Source organism: Chironomus tepperi, unplaced genomic scaffold (assembly GCF_022539635.2).
Source record: "Chironomus tepperi strain 1889 unplaced genomic scaffold, CSIRO-AGI_Ctep_v1 contig_365, whole genome shotgun sequence".
Classification (NCBI taxonomy): Eukaryota; Metazoa; Arthropoda; class Insecta; order Diptera; family Chironomidae; genus Chironomus; species Chironomus tepperi.
In genome coordinates, this window is record NW_027226487.1 from 447,174 (window position 1) to 474,376 (window position 27,203).

The 27,203-nt window shown below is 32.4% G+C and overlaps 4 protein-coding genes across 5 annotated transcripts; all 4 read left to right on the forward strand.

Moving 5' to 3' along the window:
- The first annotated feature begins 2,796 nt into the window (after positions 1-2,796).
- Positions 2,797-8,053, forward strand: LOC139095588 (uncharacterized). Its single transcript, XM_070646975.1, has 3 exons — positions 2,797-2,931; positions 3,030-3,470; positions 3,534-8,053. Exons 1-3 carry the CDS (start codon positions 2,853-2,855, stop codon positions 8,024-8,026), a joined length of 5,013 nt encoding a protein of 1,670 aa, XP_070503076.1. The 5' UTR covers positions 2,797-2,852; the 3' UTR covers positions 8,027-8,053.
- Positions 8,054-8,319: 266 nt separating this feature from the next.
- Positions 8,320-12,925, forward strand: LOC139095595 (uncharacterized). The gene is made up of 3 exons (XM_070646981.1): positions 8,320-8,461; positions 10,447-10,878; positions 10,941-12,925. The coding sequence occupies exons 1-3, from the start codon at positions 8,368-8,370 to the stop codon at positions 12,923-12,925; spliced, it is 2,511 nt and encodes an 836-aa protein (XP_070503082.1). The 5' UTR covers positions 8,320-8,367.
- Positions 12,926-15,393: 2,468 nt separating this feature from the next.
- LOC139095601 (uncharacterized) lies at positions 15,394-20,628 on the forward strand. Of its 2 annotated transcripts, XM_070646989.1 has the most exons (3): positions 15,394-15,841; positions 15,942-19,529; positions 19,647-20,628. In XM_070646989.1, exons 1-3 carry the CDS (start codon positions 15,520-15,522, stop codon positions 19,934-19,936), a joined length of 4,200 nt encoding a protein of 1,399 aa, XP_070503090.1. In that variant the 5' UTR covers positions 15,394-15,519; the 3' UTR covers positions 19,937-20,628. The 2 variants fall into 2 exon arrangements, with proteins under 2 accessions (XP_070503090.1, XP_070503089.1); XM_070646988.1 differs by having other exon boundaries at positions 15,942-20,628.
- A 989-nt stretch (positions 20,629-21,617) lies between these two features.
- LOC139095596 (uncharacterized) lies at positions 21,618-26,563 on the forward strand. The gene is made up of 3 exons (XM_070646982.1): positions 21,618-21,939; positions 22,077-25,664; positions 25,782-26,563. Exons 1-3 carry the CDS (start codon positions 21,618-21,620, stop codon positions 26,477-26,479), a joined length of 4,608 nt encoding a protein of 1,535 aa, XP_070503083.1. The 3' UTR covers positions 26,480-26,563.
- Positions 26,564-27,203: the final 640 nt, after the last annotated feature.

Sequence of the window (27,203 nt, forward strand, 5' to 3'; positions counted from 1 at the left end):
AAATGGTCAAAAATGTTCAAAACTGATCAAAAATTCTCAAAATTGATCAAAAATGACCAAAAAGGGTCAAAATTTGTCAAGAAATGATCAAAATTATTAAAATTGTCACCAATCAGCTCCGGATCCCACCTAACTCACTCAATTCCCAAGCAAGCAACACATACCCCTATACATCCAACTACAATACCCTCTCAATTCTCGAAGTCAATGGGCAAATTATTGCACAAATCGAAAGAATAAGTTCTGAAAATTAACTTTACACTCGAACGATAGAGTCGACTCTAACAGCGTCAAATGAAAATTGAAAATAGAACAAAAGTTTATTAAATCATTTCAGTAACACATAAACTTTTTCTATCGAGTATGCAATCAATGGAGGAATTGAAAGTTTATATTTTTTTGAGAGTTAAGCAATTGTAAAATTGGATAGATGAATTTATTTGATTTTTTTTTGTTTTGTTTTTTGCTGTAGTAGCGAAATTGATGGAATTTGTAGTGATTGAAATCCGCAATAGAGTTTGGTTCAATCATCAGAGAGTGTTTGGAAGTTATGGAATGGTGAAAATTGTACTTTTAGACCCCTTAGCCCATCAATTTATACAACAGAGTTGGCAGGACTTTTGACGTCCGAATTTTAATGGAGTCGACTCCACTTTGAAGTCCTGCCAACTCTGTTGTACTCCATAACAATATTGTTCACTTGCTCCTTTCCCTAAATGTAACGGAATTTCCGAACGTTTCCCTAAGTGTTCAATTGTTTCAAAAACAAAGCTTTTGTAGGGGAACTCGAAGGGGACATGCCGTGAAGCTGGTTTTGATGACACAACCTGAGTTTACGTGGCTAGAACATCGAAAAACTATCCGAATTCGGCTTGACTTTTCTTGGAATCGAACCCGGGTCGTTCGAATCGGTAAGTCATCACTCTAGCCGCTACGCCACTGCTCCTCTTTCGATGCTGGTATTTGTTTGCCATAATTAAATCTTAATTCAACGAATTAACCTGTTTTCCGCAATGTGCCGCTCTGAAACGCTCTAAAGATCCACAAGACTAAACCTTAATTGTCTCTATCTATTCTCTACACTTCCACTCTGTACAGTTTGTTGTTACAAATGTTCTTATTTTACAATTTTACGCTCCAATTTACAGTTGTTTACTCTCTTCGATAATATAGATTCAATTAATTATTATGTGACGTTCAATAAAACTTTACAAATATTTTAAATCAACAAATTAATTTTCTCGCATTTAAATTAAGAGAAAATTTTCAAAATATTTATTCAATGATTCAAATAGACTTTTTTTTCAGTCAAGTCTATGCCTTTCGGGTGGATTTTGTGTTCAAATCAATTTATTTAGCACGAAATTTTTGTTTGATGATGAATATTTACTCGCTGTTTTGATTGATTGATTTTTGACGCAGATAAAATATTTGCTAATTTTTCAATTATGTTAGATAATATTTGATGTTAACTGTGTGCAGTCGATGTGCAAATATCAAAAAAATTGTGATAAATTAGTGTCAGGCTTTTTGAAGATTTTAGGAATATTGTCCGCAGATTTTTGATCTCATACAAGTAGGGGCAGGGTAAGAACAAACGGTTTCCAATTTTCTTGGACAAAAGCTCATATCCGCGTTGGGCTTCGTCACTATGTGCAAGATTCAGAATAGGTACGTAGCCAGATCGCAAAAATTTAGAAGATGTTATGAATTTTTCAATGAAAATCCTTGGAAATTGAAGAATTTTTCCAAAAAGGGAGGTATTTTGACCACCTAACTAGAATGCATCACTGACTTAGTCATTCGTCTGAAAATAGAGCTTGGAATCAATTCGAATTTCATATGAAGTCGAGCTGATTTTTTTGATGCAATATTCGAGTTGACGGTCATATCAAGAGGCGTAGCTGGAGGGTTGACAATACGTTGTTCTCTTAGATACTCAACGGAGGATACATTAAATATCATTTAATTGGAAGGTATACTATTTTAGACCTTTACAATAATATCATCAGTGAGTCGAGGTGGCTTGGTGGCGGAATGGTTTAGTACTTCGGTACATAATTATTGCAACACCGAATCATATGTAGTGGAAACGCGGCTCACAGCCTCCCTTTGAAGGCTACAGGCAGTAATGTCATCAAAGAAGTGGTTCGGATTCCACTATAAACTGTAGGTCTAGGTTTGAGCGAGAGATCTGGCGAATCCTCCCTCGTTACACTCCCGATAGCCATGAAACGCATATAAACGCGCAGCTATGGACCTTAAGGTCTGCAAAGCTAATGTTTATTTTTTATTTTTTTACAATAATATCAACGCTCCAAGCAAAAGGATAAATTTAAGAACAAGTTTTTTGTTTTTATTGTGATTTAAATTGATTCAAAAATAAACATTCCCGAACAGCACACGTTAATCTAAAATCCAGCAACACCATTCGGAATGAAATCAAATTTGGTTTTTGAATTCACCACTTACGCAGTGATGGGCAACCTGTGTGCCGCAACACAATATTGTTCCGAAAATTTTCAGAAAATGCTATGAGCGGCATGCTATATCTGGTTTCAATCGTAGGTTACCGCTAAGGTGTGTCATGTCATAAAAAATGTTGCCCATTACTCGATTAACCAATTTTATACTATTCGGGATTTTTTTTGTGATGAAATATAAATGCGAAATGGAAACGACACAAAAAAATCCATAAATTAATTCTTTCTTATCTCAAAACAAAATATATTGACATTAAAACTCGTTATTCAAAGTTCAGATCATTTGTCATTTAGTATAGCTTTAATTTTCATAGTGTGAAGATTAGAGATATTGAAAAATGTGGAATTAAAGAAAAAAATATTAAATTGATGCTCAAAAAAATGAGCAAAAATCAACGAAAATTTCATAATGACAGTTTTGCGAAGGACGTGAGCCTGAAATTTGGAGGTGAATTATTGAATTTTGTGAATTTGAAATAGTTTTTTGAAGTAAATATGAAAATTTGAATGTTTTGTTAATTTTAAATTTAATTCCAACCTTTTTAGGTCTTGAACTAGAGTCTCTATTGACATCAGATCACACTACAGGCCCTAACACTAAGTTCAAAGACAAGAAAATTGATCAAAATGAGTCAAAATTTGAAATATTTCAAAACTCCAAAAGCAAGGCAGACATCTTTGATGCTATTGAATCATTTACTTCAAATAAATCGAAAGAAGAAATTTATCTCTTTAAATTTCAAACACCAGATAATTTAATCGACCTAAGTTCAGCAGATCTTCACAAATTGAACAAAATATTTGCACATAAATCGGCTGTGATCATTTTGGAGTCAGAAAACGACTTTATAATTTACTGGAAATTGAATGAAGTTGAAGAATTTTTGACATTAAAGATCGACGAAAGCCTGAATTTAGAAGAGGATAGGAAACTGTATGAATATGTTGTCAATTTTCTTGCCAAATCTCTTAAAAATAATCATTTAGGTAAGCTTTGACATAATTTTGACATAAAATGGAACTTAATTGATATTTTATCACTTGATCCAGGTCTCATCAGCAAGCTTTCATTTCAACATGGAGTTAAGTCAATCAGTCTTGACTTACTCGCTGATCGTCGTGACTTCAACTTACTTATTCTTGCAGCTGAGAATGGAAACTCAGAAATTGTCGAAATTTTACTACATCATGGAATGAACACAAACTCATTGGACAATAAAGTCACTGCTCAAACTCTAGCTTATCAAAATCAACATTTTGACGTTCTGTACCTGTTATTGCAAGCTAATCTGAAGTTTCCAAACTCATTTGATGCCAGCTTATGCACAGGCAAATGTAAAGAATTTTGTGATGTCACTGAAGAAGTCCATAGATTGATCAAAGCAAACGACTACGAAAATCTTAAAGAAATTTTGAATCAGCACAAAAAGCTCAAACATTTTTACAATTTTTCTAATGAATCAGCTTTAAAAGTTGCGATTCTCAGTGGATCTTACAAAATTTATAAGGAACTAACAAGACGGAAGTTTCGATACGCATCCCATGAAGATCCAGCTGAATATCTGCAGGAATTAACTGACGATGATAAGAAGATCGTCCGGGAAATCCACAATAAATTTTCAGAGGGCATAATTGACAAGCACATTAATGTTCTTATTGGTAATTCCTTCATTTATCATGACGAAGTCGATGGACAGGACAAGCAGGACATCATCAGTCGAGCATACAAGTCACTCGATTCCATACCACTCGTCAGAATCATTCTCAAGATTGTTGCTGCATCAAAAAATTTCAAAATTATTTTTGACTTTAATCGCGAGTCAGTAAATGTGGCAGATCCAACAGTTGACTCATATACTCAAGGTCTGTTCTATGTTTCTGGTAGAATTTATATTGGAGCTAAACAATTGCTCAATTCTGCAACTGAACATGAAGCTTTAGGGAATTTAGCGCATGAGCTTTGTCACTATACCATGAATTTAGTCTACAATAATGGCGCTAATCCATATGAAGCAGATGACTTGAGTACTAAAGAGAAATTAGATGAAATTTTGGAAATCTGTAAGAAAAGCAATGAAAGAGAAGACATTATTGACACGGTGTATGAAGAATATTCAGAAGAAGTTCATCATGCTGAGTTGATCGTTCGTCCAGTTCACATGTTAGCTTACTATCGGAATTGCCCTGATATATTAGAGCAAAGGATGGAAGCTTACAGCAGCTTATTTGAATTTTATGAAAATAAAATTTATCCTGACATGAAAAAAGCATTGCCAGAGATTGAAGGAAGGGACAAAATAGTTTTGGAAGAAAAGAATCGAAAAATTTCTAAATTAAAGAAATTGTCTGCAATTGGTGGAATTTTGACTATACTTGGAGTTATAGCAGCAATTGCTATTGGATTTATTTTTTATACGCCAACTTACAGTTTTGAGGAACTTAATCCTGAGCAGCAGACAATGGTACTAAATTCATCAATAATATACAAGAATAATGAGATCCAGCTGAATGATTTATTTCCTGCTGATTCGATTGCTTATAAAATGTTGACATCTGATCACATCTCTCAAATGTTACACGACGAAATTCTGAATTTTGATGATCCATATGTCCATTATTTAGATGAGCTTGTCACACATTCATGGATGAATTTAACAGAAAAATTGCAGGATAAAATCCTAGCCTCAAACTTGACATTCCAAAATGAAAGTTTGAAGTTTAGTATTTTACATGAATCAAATCCAAAGGTATTCGACTCGCTAACTTCTCAACAGATTATTGACGTTTTGGATAATAAAACAATGATCATATCAAACATGATCAAAAATGACACAAACTTCATAGCAACAAGGAAGATTTTTGATGAAAATCTCCATGAACTTTATTATGATTTTATGCACTTCCTTTACGGAGATGACCGTGCATGTAGATGTGAGTGCCTCAATATTACTGGAAATACCAAAACATTCAAAATATTTTACGAAGAATTTAGAAATCAAAGCTTGGAAACTCAAATCAAAAAGCTCGATGAAATCAGAAGGAAGGAAACTTATACAGTCTGTCCAATTGAAGGCTACAAAATTAAGATTTACTTCTATCCATATCCTGTAGCAGAAACTTTACTGACTCATACATCCTTACAATTTGACTTTGACGGTGTTCTTAAAATTGCCAATGAGACAAAATTGTTCGTTTTGTCAGCAGAAGCAGGAACAGGCAAAACTGTGACATTTGAGCAGTTTACTATGAGGATTAAGAAGAAGTTTCCAACTAGCTGGGTTTCATACATTGACTTGAAAGATTATAAAGAACTGTATAAGACTGTTGAGAATTTTGACGATGTGAAGGATATGCTTGAAATGATTTTTGGACTTAACGATAAAAACAAATTTGAAAAAGAAATGTTTGAGGAACTTTTCAAGTCAGGAAATGCAATTATATTATGGAATGGATTTGATGAAATTTCACCGGAATTCAGTGAAGCTGTATTGAAGATATTAAGCATAATTAAGGACAACACGGAGAATATTCAATTTATATGCACAAGACCACTTTATACTGACAAATTGAGAGACAAATTCAGTACAAAGACCTACACTTTGATTCCATTTACGAAAGATGAGCAAATTAATTTTATAACCCAATTCCTGATTGCTAACAAAGTTGACGAGTTAAAAATTCCGGACTACATCCTTAAAGTTCAGTCGATAGTTAATTCCACTCAGTCAAAAGAAGGCTTTGATACACCATTGCTTCTTGGAATGATGGCTGAACTAGTCTCGAGTGATGTCGAAATTTATGAGACAGAAAATTTGTATGAACTTTATAGGAAATTCGTTGAGAAAAAGGTCCAAATTTGGCAGGAAAACAGCGCATTTGCTCAGCAGTTCCTCAATACTCTTGTGACTAGCGGATTTAGTATCAAAAACTTGCATCAAAGATACGCAATGAGACATGAACTGCAATCGGGTGACTATTCTTACAAATTTGCATATTTCAATGCTCTGAAGCTCAAAGTCATGCGACAAAAGGTACCGAAAGGATTAACAAACGATGAAGTATCAAGAATGGGAATTTTGTTCATTAATGGACCGAAAACCTTCAAATTTGCTCACAGAACCTTCGCTGAATTCTTTGTAGCTCAATATTTTGTCGAGAACATTTACTTTGCAGAAGATGAGCCAACTGACGAGGAAGCAGAACGGCGGATTCGATTGTTCTTCCAGATATTCAACTATCCATTCTACAGAATAAGAATTTTCATCAAATCTTTCCTAGAAACTCAAGCTGCAAATGAATTGCAAGCATTCGATGCTCAAATATCAAAAGTTTTGAGGACAAAATATCAGCGACTTTATTTTAACAGCATGAAGGAACTAAATGAGATTCCATTGTTAGACTTTTGGGCAAAGGATAACAAAGTCCTCACAGAACTGCTTCAAGTTAATGCTGATGAAACTCTTTATACAGCAACTTATAATTATGTTTATTATCCAGGATCCAAAAACCAAATTATGTATCATAAAGGAATAAATGACCTTGGAAAGAAATATCTAAGTGACAGTCAATATCAGAATTTTATAAGTGACAAGAATCAAAAAGGAATAATTTTGTGGAGTTCTTACTGCCTGGCCTCAAAGATAATTATCTTAAGAGATTATGGACATACATTTCATGAAAGGTTTACCTTAGATGACGAATTATTTAAAAATCTTGATCCAATCCACGTCTTTGAATTGATTGCAAAGAATCTAACAAAACCTGAGCTTAAGGCACTTTTAACTTCGGAAATAATTGTAAATCCTGTGTATCTGATCAATGGCAGTGTCCGCTACATCTTTAACGAATCCATCTGGAATTTGATTGAAGATAATTTAACAACTGAGGAACAGAAGCAACTGCTTGTGAAGTTTTTCAGTACATCCTCGATTTTGTATAGCATTTATAATCTCAATTTCGGATTCGACAAGCTAGAAAAGCTCTACAATAGTTCAGAAATTTACCAATTCTTCTTAGATACAAAAATATTGACCATAGCTGCAAATTTCAGGAGCTACACATTCCAAATTTTATGGAACTTTTTCATTAATCATACGACTCAAGATCAACAGAAGTCAATAATGACACAAATTGTTCAAAATGATTGCATTTCAAGACCATTTAAAGCGTTTGAGCAGCTCAAGTATTGTTATGTATTTCCACCACTGAACATGCTGCAAACCTCGCTGTTCTCATTCGAAAGTCTTAGATCATTCACCGAAATTTCTAAAATATACGAAACTTACTTCAACAGAACTGAAATGCAAGAAATTATTTTGTCAAGTGCATCCGATTTCCTGCCAATTTTGATTGTTCAAGGCAGTCAAGATTTATGTGACGAAACCATCGGGTATTTAAAGGAGCTGTTCATTGGTGATGAGGAAGTTTTGAAAAACTTCTTACTGCAAACAGTTGAGCCAACAAAATTAAATGTCTTTGAACTTCTGATTGATTTCAATGACAGTAACAATTGTCTGGATTTATTCACCAAATTACTTGAATAAAGATTTATTTTGATCAAAAAAACCGAATTTTATTAATTTTTTCATGATGCATACTTCCAGTAACCAAATGCCTCATGTGAGAAACCAGTTAAATATTCACGTCATCATACAGATTTTTAAAAAGTAAATTGAGACTTCGTTGATGACGGCAGCATCAAGAGTGTAAAGAAAATATATTGTCACATGTGGATCTGCCTTATGTAAATTAATTCTTTTAAACTTGTATATAAACACACAGGATCTTTTCGGTGACTCAGTATTGTGTCAGTATTTGATGGAAGTACATCAAAAGAGCGTTTATTGAATTTTTGTATATCTTTAGTTAAAAGACAATTGTCAAAATGAGCATAGACCATTTAATGTCTCAATCACATCAAAATTTAGTCGACCAAAATGATAATTTAGTTGATGATCCAAATCATATCAATATTGATGGTAAGTTTAGTGAACTTATTAATACTTAACTTATATACGGGAGGCCGGTGATAGAACCAGCTTTAGGCGACATCTGAGGGAGGCCGATACAGTCGATCTGTACGGCCAGTGAAGTTAGTAATTAAGTCCTTAATGCCCAGTGAAGCCATCCGGAAGAATTGTGATACACATTAAAAGCTTGCCTTAGACGGCACCTTAAGCTGATTCCATCACAGGTTACCGCTTGCCAATGCTAGTTATGGCTGCTGAAGAACCGTTAACAGTTGTTTTATTGGGAAAAAAACTTAAAAATTAGTCATGTGTATTTTGATAAAGATCTTGACACAAAAATGCTAAACATGTGATTCCCATAAATAAGAATATGATCACACAAATAATACGCTGTCAAGAAGTATCGAATATTTTGCATACAATAAACGAACTTTTTCTGGATTTCTGGGATTTACCGTCGAAACGCAACACAATGATATTCAATTTCAAGAATATAAATCAACATCTGGATGTTTTTATTTGTATAATCGGAAGTAAAACTTTTCAAATACCTGAATCACGTCAGATAGTTCAAAAAAGCCACTTAAACGACAACAACAGCAAGAAAAATTTATTGATTTCAATTTCTGAGGACAATATTCAGCTAAATGTAATCATTGTTACATTTTTTTGCCTTTATTCGCTGGATTTACTGGATATTAAATGAAACAGCATGACGTCTCATCAATCCACTGTTGCTATGGACTTTAAGCACATTATGTGCGATTGATGGAATTCAACGGTCATTTTAAATTCAAATTTGATTGTTTTGTCGACTTGCAGCCAACTTCATGCTTTAGTGAAACTGAACGCGTCCTTAAAAAAAACGTGAGAAAAAAATAATTTTATTTAAAAAAATTATTTTAAGTGATGTTTTGAGGTGTTAGCTGCATGATTGTTGCTGTAAATTTATTGTAAGACTGCTGAACAGACCTAGGAAAGCTTAATTTGCTAATCAGATGGTAAGTACTCTGAAAAACAACAAATAATTAAATTTGAAACTTTGCAAATTATTTTTTCTCTGTTGTTGTGTTTTGCCTTGCTGAATGTTGGATTTATGCTGCTTTACGGACACAATTGTGCTTTTATGATTGATCTCTGAGTCGAGTGAAGCTTAATTCACCACTCATGAGAATTTTAACACAATTTTTGAAATGTCTTGTGTGAAAAGACAAAATTGCAGGACATCATATTGTTTTGGAATTAATTACATGATTTAATCTAACGTGATTGGACTTACTTGTTCTGGATCAATGTAATGGATGAACTGATGTGTCAAATTAATGCAATATTGCTGAATTAAGATTATTGTGCCGTGTTGATGGAAATATTTCCCTGTATGTTGAAATTTGTCGTGAATTTGAGAAAAATTAGTGCTGGATCTTTTTACACTTGCTGTGTTGGATGTAATTAAGTGTACTGGATCATTTTAATGCGACAAATGCTACAAACGAATTGCTTTTTTCGTAACTGGATCATCTGAATAATCACAACAATTAAAAATCCATCGATGATGAAGCAATGGTGCAATTTTGCTGAATAATTCATTAAATTGACAGCTTATGAGAGGTTCGTGATTGACATTTAGCATTGAATGGAAACTCATCATCAGAATGGATGGCCTTTATGGGAAGGAATTATTGAATGATGTGTGATCATCATTTTCCATTTCATCGTTATAATTACGATTATCGGTTCGTGTGTTGGATGAAAATTTGGCACAAAATGTGCCAAGTATTTAGATGATTTTCTTTTCGAAATCTTGCGTACACGAATTGTGACTGAATATATTGTTCATTTGGTCTTATGACGTACTCGTGTCTTTGCTATATGCAGAGCTTGCAAGTGGTTCTGATCATAAGGCTGAACCTTATGCATTAAGAATTATATAATTATTAATTGACTGCTACCTTCCAATAGCCATATAAAAACATAATCTATATTTTTCCTTTCAGACTTGACACTAAGACCGATTGAATCTACAATAGACAATCCTTCAAACGATTTATTCACAGTAATAGATCTGAATAAAATTGAAAATGAGTTCAAGTTTAATACAATCAAAGACTTTAACAATATAGCTGATATATTTGAAAACCTCAAATCATGTGATATTAGTGATAATCAAAACAAACAACATGAAATTTTATTGTTAAAGTTTCAAATCTCAAACTCCTTAAAATTAAACAAAATTTGTCAAAATAAATCAGCTGTAATAGTAATTGACTCAATAGTCGACCATAAATCCGTTATATGCTGGAAGTTAGCAGGAATTGCAGATTTTTTTACACTCAAATCAAAAGAAGAATTTAATTTCGAAGAAGTCGAAAAACTAAATGCATTTGTTGCGAATTTTCTTGCTGAATCCCTACAAAATAATCACTTAGGTAACTTAATATGAGAATAAAATCAAAAGATCATCACAAAAATCTAATATCTTTTTTTCAAGGTCTCATCAGCAAACTTTCAATTAAATCTGGAAGAAAGTCAATCAGTCTTGACCTACTTGCTGATCCTCGTGACTTCAATCTACTTCTCCTTGCAGCTGAGAATGGAAATTCAGAAATTGTCGAAATTTTACTACATCATGGAATGAACACAAACTCATTGGACAATAAAGTCAATGCTCAAACTCTAGCCTATCAAAATCAACATTTTGACGTTCTGTACCTGTTATTGCAAGCTAATCTGAAGTTTCCAAACTCATTTGATGCCAGCTTATGCACAGGCAAATGCAAGGAATTTTGTGATGCCACTGAGGAAGTCCACAGCCTTATTAAAGCTAACGACAACCAAAAATTAAAAGAAATTTTAAATCGGCACAAAAATATCAAACATTTTTACAACTTTTCAAACGAATCAGCTTTAAAAGTTGCGATTCTTAGTGGATCGTACGATACTTATAAAGAATTGACTAGCAGGAAATTTCGATACGCGTCCCATGAAAATCCAGCTGAATATTTACATGATCTAGGAGTTGAGGAGAAAAGAACAGTACGTGATATTCATAACAATTTTTCAGAGGGCATAGTTGAAAAGCACATCAATGTTCTAATTGGCAATTCCTTCATTTATCATGAGGAAGTCGATGGACAGGACAAGCAGGACATCATCAGTCGAGCATACAAGTCTCTTGATTCTATTCCACTCGTTAAAATCATTCTCAAGATTGTTGCTGCTTCTAAAAATTTCAAAATTATTTTCGACTTTAATCGCGAGGCAGTGAATGTGGCAGATCCAACAGATGAATCGTGTTCTCAAGGTCTGTTCTATGTGTCAGGTAGAATCTACATTGGAGCTAAACAATTGCTCAATTTTGCTACTGAACATGAAACTTTGGCTAATCTAGCTCATGAGCTTTGTCACTTTACAATGAACTTGGTCTACAATAATGCTGCAAAGCCTTACAAAGCATATGATAAGAAAATTATTAAGAATTTTCAAGAAATTTCAAATATTTGTAAGAAAAGTGATGAACGAGAAGATATTGTTGACATGGTGTATAATGCATATCCAGAAGACGTTCATCATGCTGAGTTAATTGTTCGCCCTGTTCACATGTTAGTTTACTATAAAAATTCTCCTGAAATATTAGCACGGAGGAAGAAAACATACAGCAGATTATTTGATTTTTATGAGAGAAAGGTCGTTCCAGAATTAGAAAAAGCTTTACCTGAAATCGAATATAGAGATGAAAAAGTCATTAAAAAGAAAGATAAAAAAATTTCGAAGTTGAGGAAGGGAGCAATTATTGGTGGCATGTTTTCAGTCATTGGCATCATAGCTGCAATTGTCTTTGGCTATAGTTCATACAAATCAGCTTATAGATTCAAAAACCTATCAATTCATGATCAGAAAGTCATCGAAATGTCTCCGATTATGTACAAAAATGTAAGCCTTAAATTTGTTGAATTATTTCCCAGAAATTCAAAAGTATATGATAGATTATTGCCAGTTCACATACAGCAATTGCTTAAACCAAATGGATCTCCTTTTGACGTTAGTAGTCCTTACAAAAAATACTTAGATAACTTTGTTGAGCATGATTGGAGGAGCTTAACAGAAAAACTGAAGGAAAAAATTTTCAATTCTAATTTTATTTTCCAAAATGAAAGTTTAAAGTTTGGTCATTTGTATGAAGTTGTCCCTAAATCATTTGATTCACTGACTTGGCAGCAAATTATGGATGTCTTGGATGGAAAAGCATTGACAGTGTCTAACATGATTAAAAATGAGACGAAATTTATTGTTGACAGAATTATTACGGATGAAGATATAAATCTATCCCATAATTCATTACCGCTTAATCTGGATGGCGTTCTAAAAATTGCGAATGAGACGAAAATCTTCATTTTATCAGCAGAAGCAGGAACAGGCAAGACTGTGACATTTCAGCAGTTCACGATGAGGATCAAGAGAAAAATTTCCAACTAGATGGGTTTCTTACATTGACTTGAAAGATCATACAGAACTTTATAACGCTATTGAGACTCTTAATGATGTAAGAAATATATTTGAAATGATTTTTGGACTTAATGATGAAAACAAATTTGAGAAAGAAATTTTTGAGGAACTTTTCAAATCTGGGAATGCAATCATATTATGGAATGGCTTCGATGAAATTTCACCAGAATTCAGTGAAGCTGTATTGAAGATACTAAGCATAATTAAGGACAACACTGAGAACATTCAATTCATATGCACGAGACCATTGTATAAGAATCATCTTCAAAGCACATTCATGACTGATATTTACACACTAGTTCCTTTCACAATAACAGAACAGAACAACTTTGTAGAAAAATTTTTAATTTCAGAAAATATCAAAAAGCTGAAAATTTCACACTACATCACAAAAGTTCGAAAAATCATCAATGCTACTCAATCTGATGAATTTGATACGCCTTTATTGCTTGCTATGATCTCAGAGTTGATCTCAAATGATGTCGAAATTTATCAAACTGAAAATTTGTACGAACTTTACAGAAAATTTGTTGAAAAGAAGATCCAAATTTGGCAAGAAAAAACTACATTTGCTAAGCAATTCGTCAGTACTCTTCTGATTAGCGGATTCAGCATTAAAAACTTACATCAAAAATATGCTTTAAGGAGTGAACTTCAGTCGGGTGCTTATCCTCAGAATTTTGCATACTCCAACGCTCTAAAGTTGAAAATCATGCGACAAAAAGTTCCAGAAAGTTTGTCAAATGATGAAATTTCTAGGATGGGTATTTTGTACATAAACGGATTTAAATCTGTCAGATTTGCACACAGAACTTTTGCTGAATTCTTCATTGCACAATATTTTATAGAAAACATTTACATGGCTGAAGACGAACCAGAAAGCGCGGAAGTCGAGAATAGAATCCGAACATTTTATCAAATTTTAACTCCACCGTACAAAAGTATACAGAACTTCATCACGTCGTTCTTTGAAACGAAAGCAGCAAATGAGATAAAATTGTTAGATTCTAAATTTTCAAACATTTTGAGGAAAAAATTTCAAAAGTTGCATGTTAATTTGCTGACGGTCAGCAATGAAATTCCACTCTTAGACTTCTTCGCCAAAGATCACAAAGTTATGACTGAATTGCTGCAAATTGATGCTGATGAGACACTTTACTCTGCGATATTTAATTATGACGGTCATGCATATTCAAATGAGAAGATTTCATCTAGTATTGCTTTGAAAAATTATGGCAAAAAACACTTGACTGACATAGAATATCAAAAATTAATGGATATTAAGAATCAAAAAGGAATAATACTATTCAGCTTCTATTGCACAAACCGAAAAAATCGAGAGATCATTAAACCTGGTAGAATTTTCCATGAGAATTTCACATTAAGTGACGAGCTTATTCAAAATGACGATCCATTTTTTGTTTTTGAAGAAATCACAAAGAATTTAACTAAACCAGAACTAAAAACACTTCTGACATCTGAAATAATATTAAATCCTATTTATACCAAACATATTAATAACATATTCAATGAAAAAATGTGGAAAATTATTGAGGAAAATTTAAATGAAACTGAACAAAAGGAAATGCTACAAAAATTCTTCAACACCACGACAATATTCTTAGATGAAAGAAATTTACAATTTGGACTAGAAAAGCTACCAAAATTATTCTCAAACACTGAAGTTATTGAAATATTTTCAAATTCATCGATTTTAATCAAAGCTGCAAACTTCCACCAAAATAATTTTCAACCTTTATGGAACTTTTTTATCAATTACACAAATTTGGACCAACAGAAGTCAATGCTTAAACAAACAAACCAAAATGAATGTTTTGCAAGACCTTATGGTGATCTTAATCAAGTAAAGCATTGCTATGTATTTCCAGCACTCAACATGCTGCAAACATCCTTATTCTCATTCGAAAGCCTGAATTCATTTAAAAATATTTCTAAAATATACAAAACTTACTTCAACAGAACTGAAATGCAAGAAATTATTTTGTCTTGCACATCTGATTTCCTACCTATTTTGATTGTTCAAGGCAGTCAAGATTTATGTGACGAAACTATCCGGTATTTAAAGGAGTTGTTCATTGGTGCTGAGAAAGTTTTGAAGAACTTCTTACTGCAAACAGTTGAGCCAACAAAATTAAATGTCTTTGAATTGCTGAGTGATTTCTTTGATCGTAACAATTGTCTTGATTTGTTCATAAATTTGCATGAATCAATTAAATAAAATAAAATTGTTTCTAAAAATTTAAAAATAGTTTAATGGGCTCAAGTTCAAATGTAATAAAATGTTCAAACAGATTTATTGATAAGTCGAGTTGCATTAAGCACGTCATACTACAGTATTTGAGAATTTGTTTGTTTTGAGTTTGTTTTTGAGATTTTGTTTGTTTTGAGATTTTAAATAATATTAAAAGTTGCGAAACTAAAGTTTCTTTAATAATAATACAGGTATCAAATCTCATGTATCACACAGCGATGTAAGCAAGTATTTAAATCTCAGAATTCTTCACTTATACTTTATAAACAGTGACCTGCAGTAATACTTTAAAATGGAACTAAAACCAATTCATAATTTCCAAAAACTGGAGTCAACTTACAGCACTAAAGCAGAAAAAAATGTTTTGATAAGGCTTCAAAATCAAGAAGACGAATTAGTTATACAAGAATTACGTCATAAATTCAGAAATAAACCAGTTTTGATCATTCAAGAATCATTTGGAGGTGAAAGATCAACAATTTATTGGAAATCAGCAGATATTGAGATATTATTAGTTCTCAAATCAAACGAAAATCTTAATTGTGTATATAATAGAAAGCTAAATGAATTTATAATAGAGTTTCTCATTACATCTATCGAGAGTGGCCATCTAGGTGAGTTCAAGTCTTAAATCTAACTATCGCTCCTAATCATTATAAAGACTCAAAAGATTTACTTAACTCAAAATTTACTAACTTATTTTAACTTTTTAAGGTTTAATCAGCAAACTTCAAGTTCAACCTGAGATGAAACCAATATGCATCAATCATCTTGCTGATTCTCGTGACTTCAACTTGTTACTTATTGCAGTTGAAATGGGAAATTCAGAAATCGTCAAAATTTTACTTCAAAAAGGAATGAACACAAACTCATTGGACAACAAAGTTGATGCTCAAACTATAGCTTATCAAAATCAACATTTCGACGTTTTGTACCTGTTATTGCAAGCGAATCTTAAGTTTCCGGACTCATTTGACGCCAGCTTGTGTACAGGCAAATGCAAAGTATTTTGTGATGTCACTGAGGAAGTCCACAATCTTATTAAAGCTAACGACAATCAAAAATTAAAAGAAATTTTAAATCAACACAAAAATCTCAAACATTTCTTTAATTTCTCAAACGAATCAGCTTTGAAAATTGCTATTCTCAGTAAATCTTATGAGACATACAAGGAGCTAACAAGACGGAAATTTCGATATGCATCACATGAAAATCCAACTGAGTATCTTGAAGACTTGGAGTACAGTGGCAAGAAAATAATTCGAGAGATTCATGATAAATATTCAGATAGTATCATTGACAAGCATATTATCGGTCTCGTTGGTAATTCCTTTATTTATCATGGAGATGTTGACAAACAGGACAAGCAGGATATCATCAGTCGGGCATACAAGTCACTTGATTCCATACCACTCGTTAGAAACATTCTCATGATTGTTGCTGCATCAAAAAATTTCAAAATTATTTTCGACTTCAATCGCGAGTCAGTAAATGTTGCAGATCCAACAGTCGACTCGGAAACTCAAGGTCTATTTTATGTTTCTGGACGAATTTACATTGGAGCTAAGCAGTTACTTGATTCAGAGACAGAGCATATAACTTTGGCAAACATTGCACACGAGCTTTGTCACTATACAATGAATTTAGTCTACAAAAATCAAGCTAAACCTTACACATTTGGTGACGTAAAAATGGAAAAGGAATTCCAAAATATCACTGATTTGTGTCAGCAAAGCAATAAGGAAGAAAACATTATTGATATAGTTTTTGATGCTTATAGAAAGAAAATGCATCATGCTGAGCTGATTGTTCGTCCCGTTCATCTAGTTGTCTTCTACCAAAATAATCCAGGGAGACTAGAAAAAAATAAAGAAATTTTTAAAAGATTATTTGAGTTTTATGAGAACAAAGTTATTCCGGATATAGAAAAAGCATTGATAGATATTGAGAGCAGAGATGAGAAAGTTCAGCAAAAAAAGGATCGGAAAATTTCGAAATTAAAAAAAATATCATTAGTTGGTGGACTGTTAGCTGTCATTGGAATCTTAGCTGCATTTGTTATTGGAATTATTTTCTACACACCAACTTATAGTTTTGAGGAACTCTATCCTCGACAACAGAAAATTGTTTCAAATTCGTTAGTTATTTATAAGAATACGCAGATTCAATTTAGTTCTTTATTTCCTGCTAATTCTACTGCTTATGCCATGCTGACATCTGATCATATTTATCAAATGCTAAAAGGAAAGCCTCTGAATTTTAGTAACCCGCATGTGGAATACTTAGATAAGTTGGTAACTCTTTCATGGACAAACTTAACAGAAAAATTACAGCAAAAATTCTTAGCCTCACATTTTACATTCCAAAATGAAAGTTTGACTTTAGAAATTTTACATGAATCAAATCCAACTCCCTTCGATTCGCTAACGTCTCAACAGATTATTGACGTTTTGGACAGCAAATCAATCATCATATCCAGCATGATTAAAAATAATACAAAATTCATCGTAGAAAGAAGATTTTTTGATGAAAACCTCCAAGAACTTTATTATGATTTTATGCATTTTATTAACGGAGATGACCGTTCATGTAGATGTGAGTGCCTCAATATTACTAGAAATACAATGACTTTTGAAAGCTACTACGAAGAATTTAGAAATCAAAGTTTGGAAACTCAAACCAAAAAGCTCGATGAAATCAGAAGGAAAGAGACTTATAAAGTCTGTCCAATTGAAGGATACCAAATTAAGGCTTATTTCTTTCCATATCCAGTAGCAGAAACATTATTGTCTCATACATCCTTACAATTTGACTTTGAAGGTGTTCTTAAAATTGCCAATGAGACAAAAATTTTCATTTTATCAGCAGAAGCAGGAACAGACAAGACTGTGATATTTAGTCAATATACAATCAGAATCAAAACAAAATTTCCAACTCGCTGGGTGTCTTACATTGACTTGAAAGATCATAAAGAGTTGTATAAGGCTGTTGAGACTTTTGACGATGTGAAGGACATGCTGGAAATGAATTTTGGACTCAGCGATAATAACAAATTTGAGAAAGAGATTTTTGAGGAATTATTCAAGTCCGGGAATGCAATCATATTATGGAATGGATTTGATGAAATTTCACCGGAATTCAGTGAAGCTGTATTGAAGATACTAAGCATAATTAAGGACAACACGGAGAACATTCAATTTATATGCACAAGACCACTGTATACTGACAAGTTGAGAGATAAATTCAATACAAGGGCCTACACTGTGATTCCATTTACTTCAGATGAGCAAATTAATTATATAACGAAATTTTTAATTGCTAATAAAGTAGATGAATCAAAAATTCCCGATTATGTACTGAAAGTTAAGTCTATAGTTAATTCCACAAAATCAAAGGAAGGCTTCGATACTCCATTGCTTCTTGGAATGATTGCAGAACTTGTCTCAACTGACGTTAAAATTTATGAGACAGGAAATTTGTACGAACTTTATAGTAAGTTCATTGAAAAGGAGGTCAAAATTTGGCAAGAAAATAGCCCATTTGCTAAAGACATCATCAATACACTTGTGACTAGCGGATTCAGCTTCAAAAACCTGCATCAAAAATACGCAATGAAACATGAACTGCAGTCGACTAAGTATTACAACAAATTTGCATACTTCAATGCCTTAAAACTTAAAATTATGCGTCAAAAAGCCCCGAAAGGATTGACAAACGATGAAGTATCAAGAATTGGAATTTTGTTCATTAATGGACCGAAAACCTTCAAATTTGCTCACAGAACCTTTGCTGAATTCTTTGTAGCTCAATATTTCATCGAGAACATTTACTTTGCAGAAGATGAGCCAACTGATGAAGAAGCAGAACGGCGGATTCGATTGTTCTTCCAGATATTCAACTATCCATTCTACAGAATAAGAATTTTCATCAAATCCTTCCTAGAAACTCAAGCTGCAAATGAATCGCAAGCATTCGATGTTCAAATATCAAAAGTTTTGAGGACAAAATACCAGCGACTTTATTTTAACAGCATGAATGAACTGAATGAGATTCCATTGCTGGAGTTTTGGGCAAAGGATAACAAAGTCCTCACAGAACTGCTTCAAGTTAATGCTGACGAAACTCTTTATACAGCAACATATAATAATGTTTATTATCCAGGATTGAAGCACAGAACCATGTACAATGCTGAAATCAAAGAATTTGGCCATAAACATCTCAACGAAAGTCAATACCAGACCTTTTTAAGCGACAAGAATCAAAAAGGGATAATTTTATGGAGTTCTTACTGCCTGAGCCCAGGTACTAGTTCAAGGATATATAGTTTAACAGATTTTGAAGATATATTTCATGAAAAGTTTACTTTAGATGATGAACTACTCAACAATAATGAACCAATCTATGTCTTTTTATTGATAGCAATGAATCTAACAAAACCTGAGCTTAAGACACTTTTAACTTCAGAAATAATTTTGAAACCTGTGTATCTTGCTAGTGGAGACATTCGCTTCATCTTTAATGAAGTCATCTGGGATTTGATTGAAGAAAATTTAACAATTGAGGAGCAGAAGCATCTGCTTGCGAAATTTTTCGGGAACTCTTTGATTTTATATAGCAGTGACAATATCAATTTTGGATTGAGTAAATTGGAAGAGCTCTACACAAATTCAGAAGTTTACGATTTCTTCTTTTTAATACAAAAATTTTGACTATAGCTGCAAATTTCCGAAACTACACATTTCAACCACTGTGGGACTTTTTTATCAATCATACGACTCAAGATCAACAGAAGTCAATAATGAGGCAAAAAGTTCAAAATGATTGTATTTCAAGATCATTTAAAGCTTTTGAGCAGATCAATTATTGCTACGTATTTCCACCACTTAACATGCTGCAAACATCCTTATTCTCATTCGAAAGTCTGGATTCATTTCAAAATATTTCTAGAATATATGAAACTTACTTCAACAGAACTGAAATGCAAGAAATTATTTTGTCTTGCACATCCGATTTCCTGCCTATTTTGATTGTTCAAGGCAGTCAAGATTTATGTATGGAAACTATCAGGTATTTAATGGAGCTGTTCATTGAAGATGAGGAAGTTTTGAAAAACTTTTTAAAACAAACAGTTGTGCCAACAAAATTAAACGTATTTGAACTCTTAATAGATTTTCATGACCGCAATAGCTGTCTGAGTTTATTCACAAATTTACTTGAATCGATTAGCATAGCATGAAAGTAGGACGAGGCTTAAAATGCCGAATGACAAAAATAATAATTAACTAAATTGTAACTATATGTAAATAATATAAAAGAAATTATTTCTAAACAAAATTTAAATTTTTTTTATTTGAGATGTCCAAAAATAATATTTTGAAGTAGAACGAGGCTTAAAAAGCTGAATGACAAAAATAATAATTAACTAAATTGTAAATATATGTAAATAAAATTAAATGAAATTATTTCTAAAAAAAAAATTAATTTTTATTTATTTGAGATGTCCAAAAATAATATTTTGAAGGTACTTGACTACAACATGATCTTGATCTTGGTTTATAGCATAGTTTAACTAAATTTTCAAGTCTTACAGCTTTGTTTCAGCTACAGTAATCGAGATAATCTCGAAAATGTCTAAAGATGTGTCATCATTGAATGTGTGACGTCTAATCACAGTCTTTGAAGATCACACAACATAAGTGAATCAGAACATCACAGCACACAGGTTACCAATCACTATTTTAAAATAATTTCAATAAATTGAATAAAGAAACATTTATTTTCATAGATATATTTATTTTCATATAATTTTCAATAACCGCTGTTTTGCGTTAACCGCATTTTCAGGTAAAAAAACCGCTGTTATGCTGTTAACGGTTAACCGCTGTCAGAAACCCTAGTTGACGACGAAGTGTTAAAGTTTTGGGCAAGGAGTTGTTCATTGGAGATGAGAAAGTTTTGGTTTGCAGCAAACAGTTCGATAGCATACAAAATTAAATGTCTTTGAATTGCTGAGTGATTTCTTTGATCGTAACAATTGTCTTGATTTGTTCATAAATTTGCATGAATCAATTAAATAAAATAAAATTGTTTCTAAAAATTTAAAAATAGTTTAATGGGCTCAAGCCCAAATGTGATAAAATGTTCAAACAATTTTATTGATAAGTCGAGTTGCATTAAGCACGTCATACTACAGTATTTGAGAATTTGTTTGTTTTGAGATTTTGTTTGTTTTGAGATTTTAAATAATATTAAAAGTTGCGAAACTAAAGTTTCTGTAATAATAATACAGGTATCAAATCTCATGTATCGCACAGCGATGTAAGCAAGTATTTAAATCTCAGAATTCTTCACTTATACTTCATAAACAGTGACTAGCAGTAATACTTTAAAATGGAACTAAAACCAATTCATAATTTCCAAAAACTGGAGTCAACTTACAGCACTAAAGCAGAAAAAAATGTTTTGATTCGTCTTCAAAATCAAGAAGACGAATTAGTTATACAAGAATTACGTCATAAATTCAGAAATAAACCAGTTTTGATCATTCAAGAATCAATTGGAGGTGAAAGATCAACAATTTATTGGAAATCAGCAGATATTGAGGAATTATTAGTTCTCAAATCAAACGAAAATCTTAATTGTGTATATAATAGAAAGCTACATGAATTTATAATAGAGTTTCTCATTACATCTATCGAGAGTGGCCATCTAGGTGAGTTCAAGTCTTAAATCTAACTATCGTGTCTGAGCAGAATAGAATCTCTTTAGAAACCAATCGCTCCTAATCATTATTAAGACTCAAAAGATTTACTTGACTCAAAATTTACTAACTTATTTTAACTTTTTAAGGTTTAATCAGCAAACTTCAAGTTCAACCTGAGATGAAACCAATATGCATCAATCATCTTGCTGATTCTCGTGACTTCAACTTGTTACTTATTGCAGTTGAAATGGGAAATTCGGAAATCGTCAAAATTTTACTTCAAAAAGGAATGAACACAAACTCATTGGACAACAAAGTTGGTGCTCAAACTATAGCTTATCAAAATCAACATTTCGACGTTCTGTACCTGTTATTGCAAGCGAATCTTAAGTTTCCGGACTCATTTGACGCCAGCTTGTGTACAGGCAAGTGCAATGAATTTTGTGATGTTACTGAGGAAGTCCACAATCTTATTAAAGCTAACGACAATCAAAAATTGAAAGAAATTTTAAATCAACACAAAAATCTCAAACATTTCTATAATTTCTCAAACGAATCAGCTTTGAAAATTGCGATTCTTAGTAAATCTTATGAGACATACAAGGAACTAACAAGACGGAAATTTAGATATGCATCACATGAAAATCCAGTTGAATATCTTGAAGACTTGGAGTACAGTGGCAAGAAAATAATTCGAGAGATTCATGATAAATATTCAGATAGTATCATTGACAAGCATATTATCGGTCTCGTTGGTAATTCCTTTATTTATCATGGAGATGTTGACAAACAGGACAAGCAGGATATCATCAGTCGGGCATACAAGTCACTTGATTCCATACCACTCGTTAGAAACATTCTCATGATTGTTGCTGCATCAAAAAATTTCAAAATTATTTTCGACTTCAATCGCGAGGCAATAAATGTTGCAGATCCAACAGTCGACTCGGAAACTCAAGGTCTATTTTATGTTTCTGGACGAATTTACATTGGAGCTAAGCAGTTACTTGATTCAGAGACAGAGCATATAACTTTGGCAAACATTGCACACGAGCTTTGTCACTATACAATGAATTTAGTCTACAAAAATCAAGCTAAACCTTACAAATTAGGTGACGTAAAAATGGAAAAGGAATTCCAAAATATCACTGATTTGTGTCAGCAAAGCAATAAGGAAGAAAACATTATTGATATAGTTTTTGATGCTTATAGAAAGAAAATGCATCATGCTGAGCTGATTGTTCGTCCCGTTCATCTAGTTGTCTTCTATCAAAATAATCCAGGGAGACTAGAAAAAAATAAAGAAATTTTTAAAAGATTATTTGAGTTTTATGAGAACAAAGTTATTCCGGATATAGAAAAAGCATTGATAGATATTGAGAGCAGAGATGAGAAAGTTCAGCAAAAAAAGGATCGGAAAATTTCGAAATTGAAAAAAATATCATTAGTTGGCGGACTGTTAGCTGTCATTGGAATCTTAGCTGCATTTGTTATTGGAATTATTTTCTACACACCAACTTATAGTTTTGAGGAACTTTATCCTCGACAACAGCAAATTGTTTCAAATTCGTTAGTTATTTATAAGAATACGCAGATTCAATTTAGTTCTTTATTTCCTGCTAATTCTACTGCTTATGCCATGCTGACATCTGATCACATATCTCAAATACTAAATGGAAAGCCTCTGAATTTTAGTAACCCGCATGTGGAATACTTAGATAAGTTGGTAACTCTTTCATGGACAAACTTAACAGAAAAATTACAGCAAAAATTCTTAGCCTCACATTTTACATTCCAAAATGAAAGTTTGACGTTAGAAATTTTACATGAATCAAATCCAACTCCCTTCGACTCGCTAACGTCTCAACAGATTATTGACGTTTTGGACAGCAAATCAATCATCATATCCAGCATGATTAAAAATAATACAAAATTCATCGTAGAAAGAAGATTTTTTGATGAAAACCTCCAAGAACTTTATTATGATTTTATGCATTTTATTAACGGAGATGACCGTTCATGTAGATGTGAGTGCCTCAATATTACTAGAAATACAATGACTTTTGAAAGCTACTACGAAGAATTTAGAAATCAAAGTTTGGAAACTCAAACCAAAAAGCTCGATGAAATCAGAAGGAAAGAGACTTATAAAGTCTGTCCAATTGAAGGATACCAAATTAATGCTTATTTCTTTCCATATCCAGTAGCAGAAACATTATTGTCTCATACATCCTTACAATTTGACTTTGAAGGTGTTCTTAAAATTGCCAATGAGACAAAAATTTTCATTTTATCAGCAGAAGCAGGAACAGACAAGACGGTGATATTTAGTCAATATACAATCAGAATCAAAACGAAATTTCCAACTCGCTGGGTTTCTTACATTGACTTGAAAGATCATAAAGAATTGTATAAGGCTGTTGAGACTTTTGACGATGTGAAGTACATGCTTGAAATGATTTTTGGACTCAGCGATAATAACAAATTTGAGAAAGAGATTTTTGAGGAATTATTCAAGTCCGGGAATACGATCATATTATGGGATGGATTTGATGAAATTTCACCGGAATTCAGTGAAGCTGTATTGAAGATACTAAGCATAATTAAGGACAACACGGAGAACATTCAATTTATATGCACAAGACCACTTTATACTGACAAGTTGAGAGACAAATTCAATACAAGGGCCTACACTGTGATTCCATTTACTTCAGATGAGCAAATTAATTATATAACGAAATTTTTAATTGCTAATAAAGTAGATGAATCAAAAATTCCCGATTATGTACTGAAAGTTAAGTCTATAGTTAATTCCACAAAATCAAAGGAAGGCTTCGATACTCCATTGCTTCTTGGAATGATAGCAGAACTTGTCTCAACTGACGTTAAAATTTATGAGACAGGAAATTTGTACGAACTTTATAGTAAGTTCATTGAAAAGGAGGTCAAAATTTGGCAAGAAAATAGCCCATTTGCTAAAGACATCATCAATACACTTGTGACTAGCGGATTCAGCTTCAAAAACCTGCATCAAAAATACGCAATGAAACATGAACTGCAGTCGACTAAGTATTACAACAAATTTGCATACTTCAATGCCTTAAAACTTAAAATTATGCGTCAAAAAGCCCCGAAAGGATTGACAAACGATGAAGTATCAAGAATTGGAATTTTGTTCATTAATGGACCGAAAACCGTTAAATTTGCTCACAGAACCTTCGCTGAATTCTTCGTCGCTCAATATTTCATCGAGAACATTTACTTTGCAGAAGATGAGCCAACTGATGAAGAAGCAGAACGGCGGATTCGATTGTTCTTCCAGATATTCAACTATCCATTCTACAGAATAAGAATTTTCATCAAATCCTTCCTAGAAACCCAAGCTGCAAATGAAATCCAAGCATTTGATTCTCAAATATCAAAAGTTTTGAGGACAAAATATCAGCGACTCTATTTTAACAGCATGAAGGAACTGAATGAGATTCCATTACTGGAGTTTTGGGCAAAGGATAACAAAGCCCTTACACAACTGCTTCAAGTTAATGCTGACGAAACTCTTTATACAGCAACATATAATAATGTTTATTATCCAGGATTGAAGCACAGAACCATGTTCAATGCTGAAATCAAAGAATTTGGCCATAAACATCTCAACGAAAGTCAATACCAGACCTTTTTAAGCGACAAGAATCAAAAAGGGATAATTTTATGGAGTTCTTACTGCCTGAGCCCAGGTACTAGTTCAAGGATATATAGTTTAACAGATTTTGAAGATATATTTCATGAAAAGTTTACTTTAGATGATGAACTACTCAACAATAATGAACCAATCTATGTCTTTTTATTGATAGCAATGAATCTAACAAAACCTGAGCTTAAGACACTTTTAACTTCAGAAATAATTTTGAAACCTGTGTATCTTGCTAGTGGAGACATTCGCTTCATCTTTAATGAAGTCATCTGGGATTTGATTGAAGAAAATTTAACAATTGAGGAGCAGAAGCATCTGCTTGCGAAATTTTTCGGGAACTCTTTGATTTTATATAGCAGTGACAATATCAATTTTGGATTGAGTAAATTAGAAGAGCTCTACACAAATTCAGAAGTTTACGACTTCTTTTTAAATACAAAAATTTTGACTATAGCTGCAAATTTCCGAAACTACACATTTCAACCACTGTGGGACTTTTTTATCAATCATACGACTCAAGATCAACAGAAGTCAATAATGAGGCAAATCGTTCAAAATGATTGTATTTCAAGATCATTTAAAGCTTTTGAGCAGATCAATTATTGCTACGTATTTCCACCACTTAACATGCTGCAAACATCCTTATTCTCATTCGAAAGTCTGGATTCATTTCAAAATATTTCTAGAATATATGAAACTTACTTCAACAGAACTGAAATGCAAGAAATTATTTTGTCTTGCACATCCGATTTCCTGCCTATTTTGATTGTTCAAGGCAGTCAAGATTTATGTATGGAAACTATCAGGTATTTAATGGAGCTGTTCATTGAAGATGAGGAAGTTTTGAAAAACTTTTAAAACAAACAGTTGTGCCAACAAAATTAAACGTATTTGAACTCTTAATAGATTTTCATGACCGCAATAGCTGTCTTAGTTTATTCACAAATTTACTTGAATCGACTAGCATAGCATGAAAGTAGAACGAGGCTTAATATGTAAATAAGATAAAAGAAATTATTTCTAAAAAAAATTTAAATTTTTCTTTATTTGAGATGTCCAAAAATAATATTTTGAAGTAGAACGCACGTTAGGAAATTTTTCAATGCCGAATGACAAAAATAATTGAAAATGTATCGACCACTTTTACTAAAAATGCTCTATTTATATCAATCACTAATAACTTATTGTAACTTATATGTAAATAATATAAAAGAAATTATTTCTAAAAAATTAAAATTTTTCTTTATTTGAGATGTCAATACAGTTTATTCACAAAAATAATAAGATTTTTCTTACCTATGGAAATGTTTAGCTCAGAAATTTACTTTTGAAGTAGAACGAGGCTTAAAATAGTCAAAAGTTTAAAATTTCAATTTTTCGATCTCAAAAATTAATTGAATTAGTATGTAATTTTTCGACTGCTTGTGACTTAGAATTCAAAAGTAAATCCCATAGTGTAACTGTGGACTTTGGACCTACGGCCATTCGATGAGCTGAAATTTTTTTTATATCCACTTTCAGTCATTTTATGTCATAATCAGTCAAAAAAATTACATACTATTTCATAAAACCTTCCCAAACA

Excerpts from the sequence above, each read along its gene's own strand:
- LOC139095596 (XM_070646982.1), top strand. The coding sequence starts at position 21,618 with ATGGAACTAAAACCAATTCATAATTTCCAAAAACTGGAGTCAACTTAC. Across the intron at positions 21,940-22,076 it reads TATCGAGAGTGGCCATCTAG|GTTTAATCAGCAAACTTCAA; the intron begins GTGAGTTCAAGT and ends TAACTTTTTAAG. Across the intron at positions 25,665-25,781 it reads TTCTTACTGCCTGAGCCCAG|CAATGAATCTAACAAAACCT; the intron begins GTACTAGTTCAA and ends TTTTATTGATAG.
- LOC139095595 (XM_070646981.1), top strand. The coding sequence starts at position 8,368 with ATGAGCATAGACCATTTAATGTCTCAATCACATCAAAATTTAGTCGAC. Across the intron at positions 8,462-10,446 it reads AAATCATATCAATATTGATG|ACTTGACACTAAGACCGATT; the intron begins GTAAGTTTAGTG and ends TTTTCCTTTCAG. Across the intron at positions 10,879-10,940 it reads CCTACAAAATAATCACTTAG|GTCTCATCAGCAAACTTTCA; the intron begins GTAACTTAATAT and ends CTTTTTTTCAAG.
- LOC139095588 (XM_070646975.1), top strand. The coding sequence starts at position 2,853 with ATGCTCAAAAAAATGAGCAAAAATCAACGAAAATTTCATAATGACAGT. Across the intron at positions 2,932-3,029 it reads CGTGAGCCTGAAATTTGGAG|GTCTTGAACTAGAGTCTCTA; the intron begins GTGAATTATTGA and ends CAACCTTTTTAG. Across the intron at positions 3,471-3,533 it reads TCTTAAAAATAATCATTTAG|GTCTCATCAGCAAGCTTTCA; the intron begins GTAAGCTTTGAC and ends CACTTGATCCAG.
- LOC139095601 (XM_070646988.1), top strand. The coding sequence starts at position 15,520 with ATGGAACTAAAACCAATTCATAATTTCCAAAAACTGGAGTCAACTTAC. Across the intron at positions 15,842-15,941 it reads TATCGAGAGTGGCCATCTAG|GTTTAATCAGCAAACTTCAA; the intron begins GTGAGTTCAAGT and ends TAACTTTTTAAG.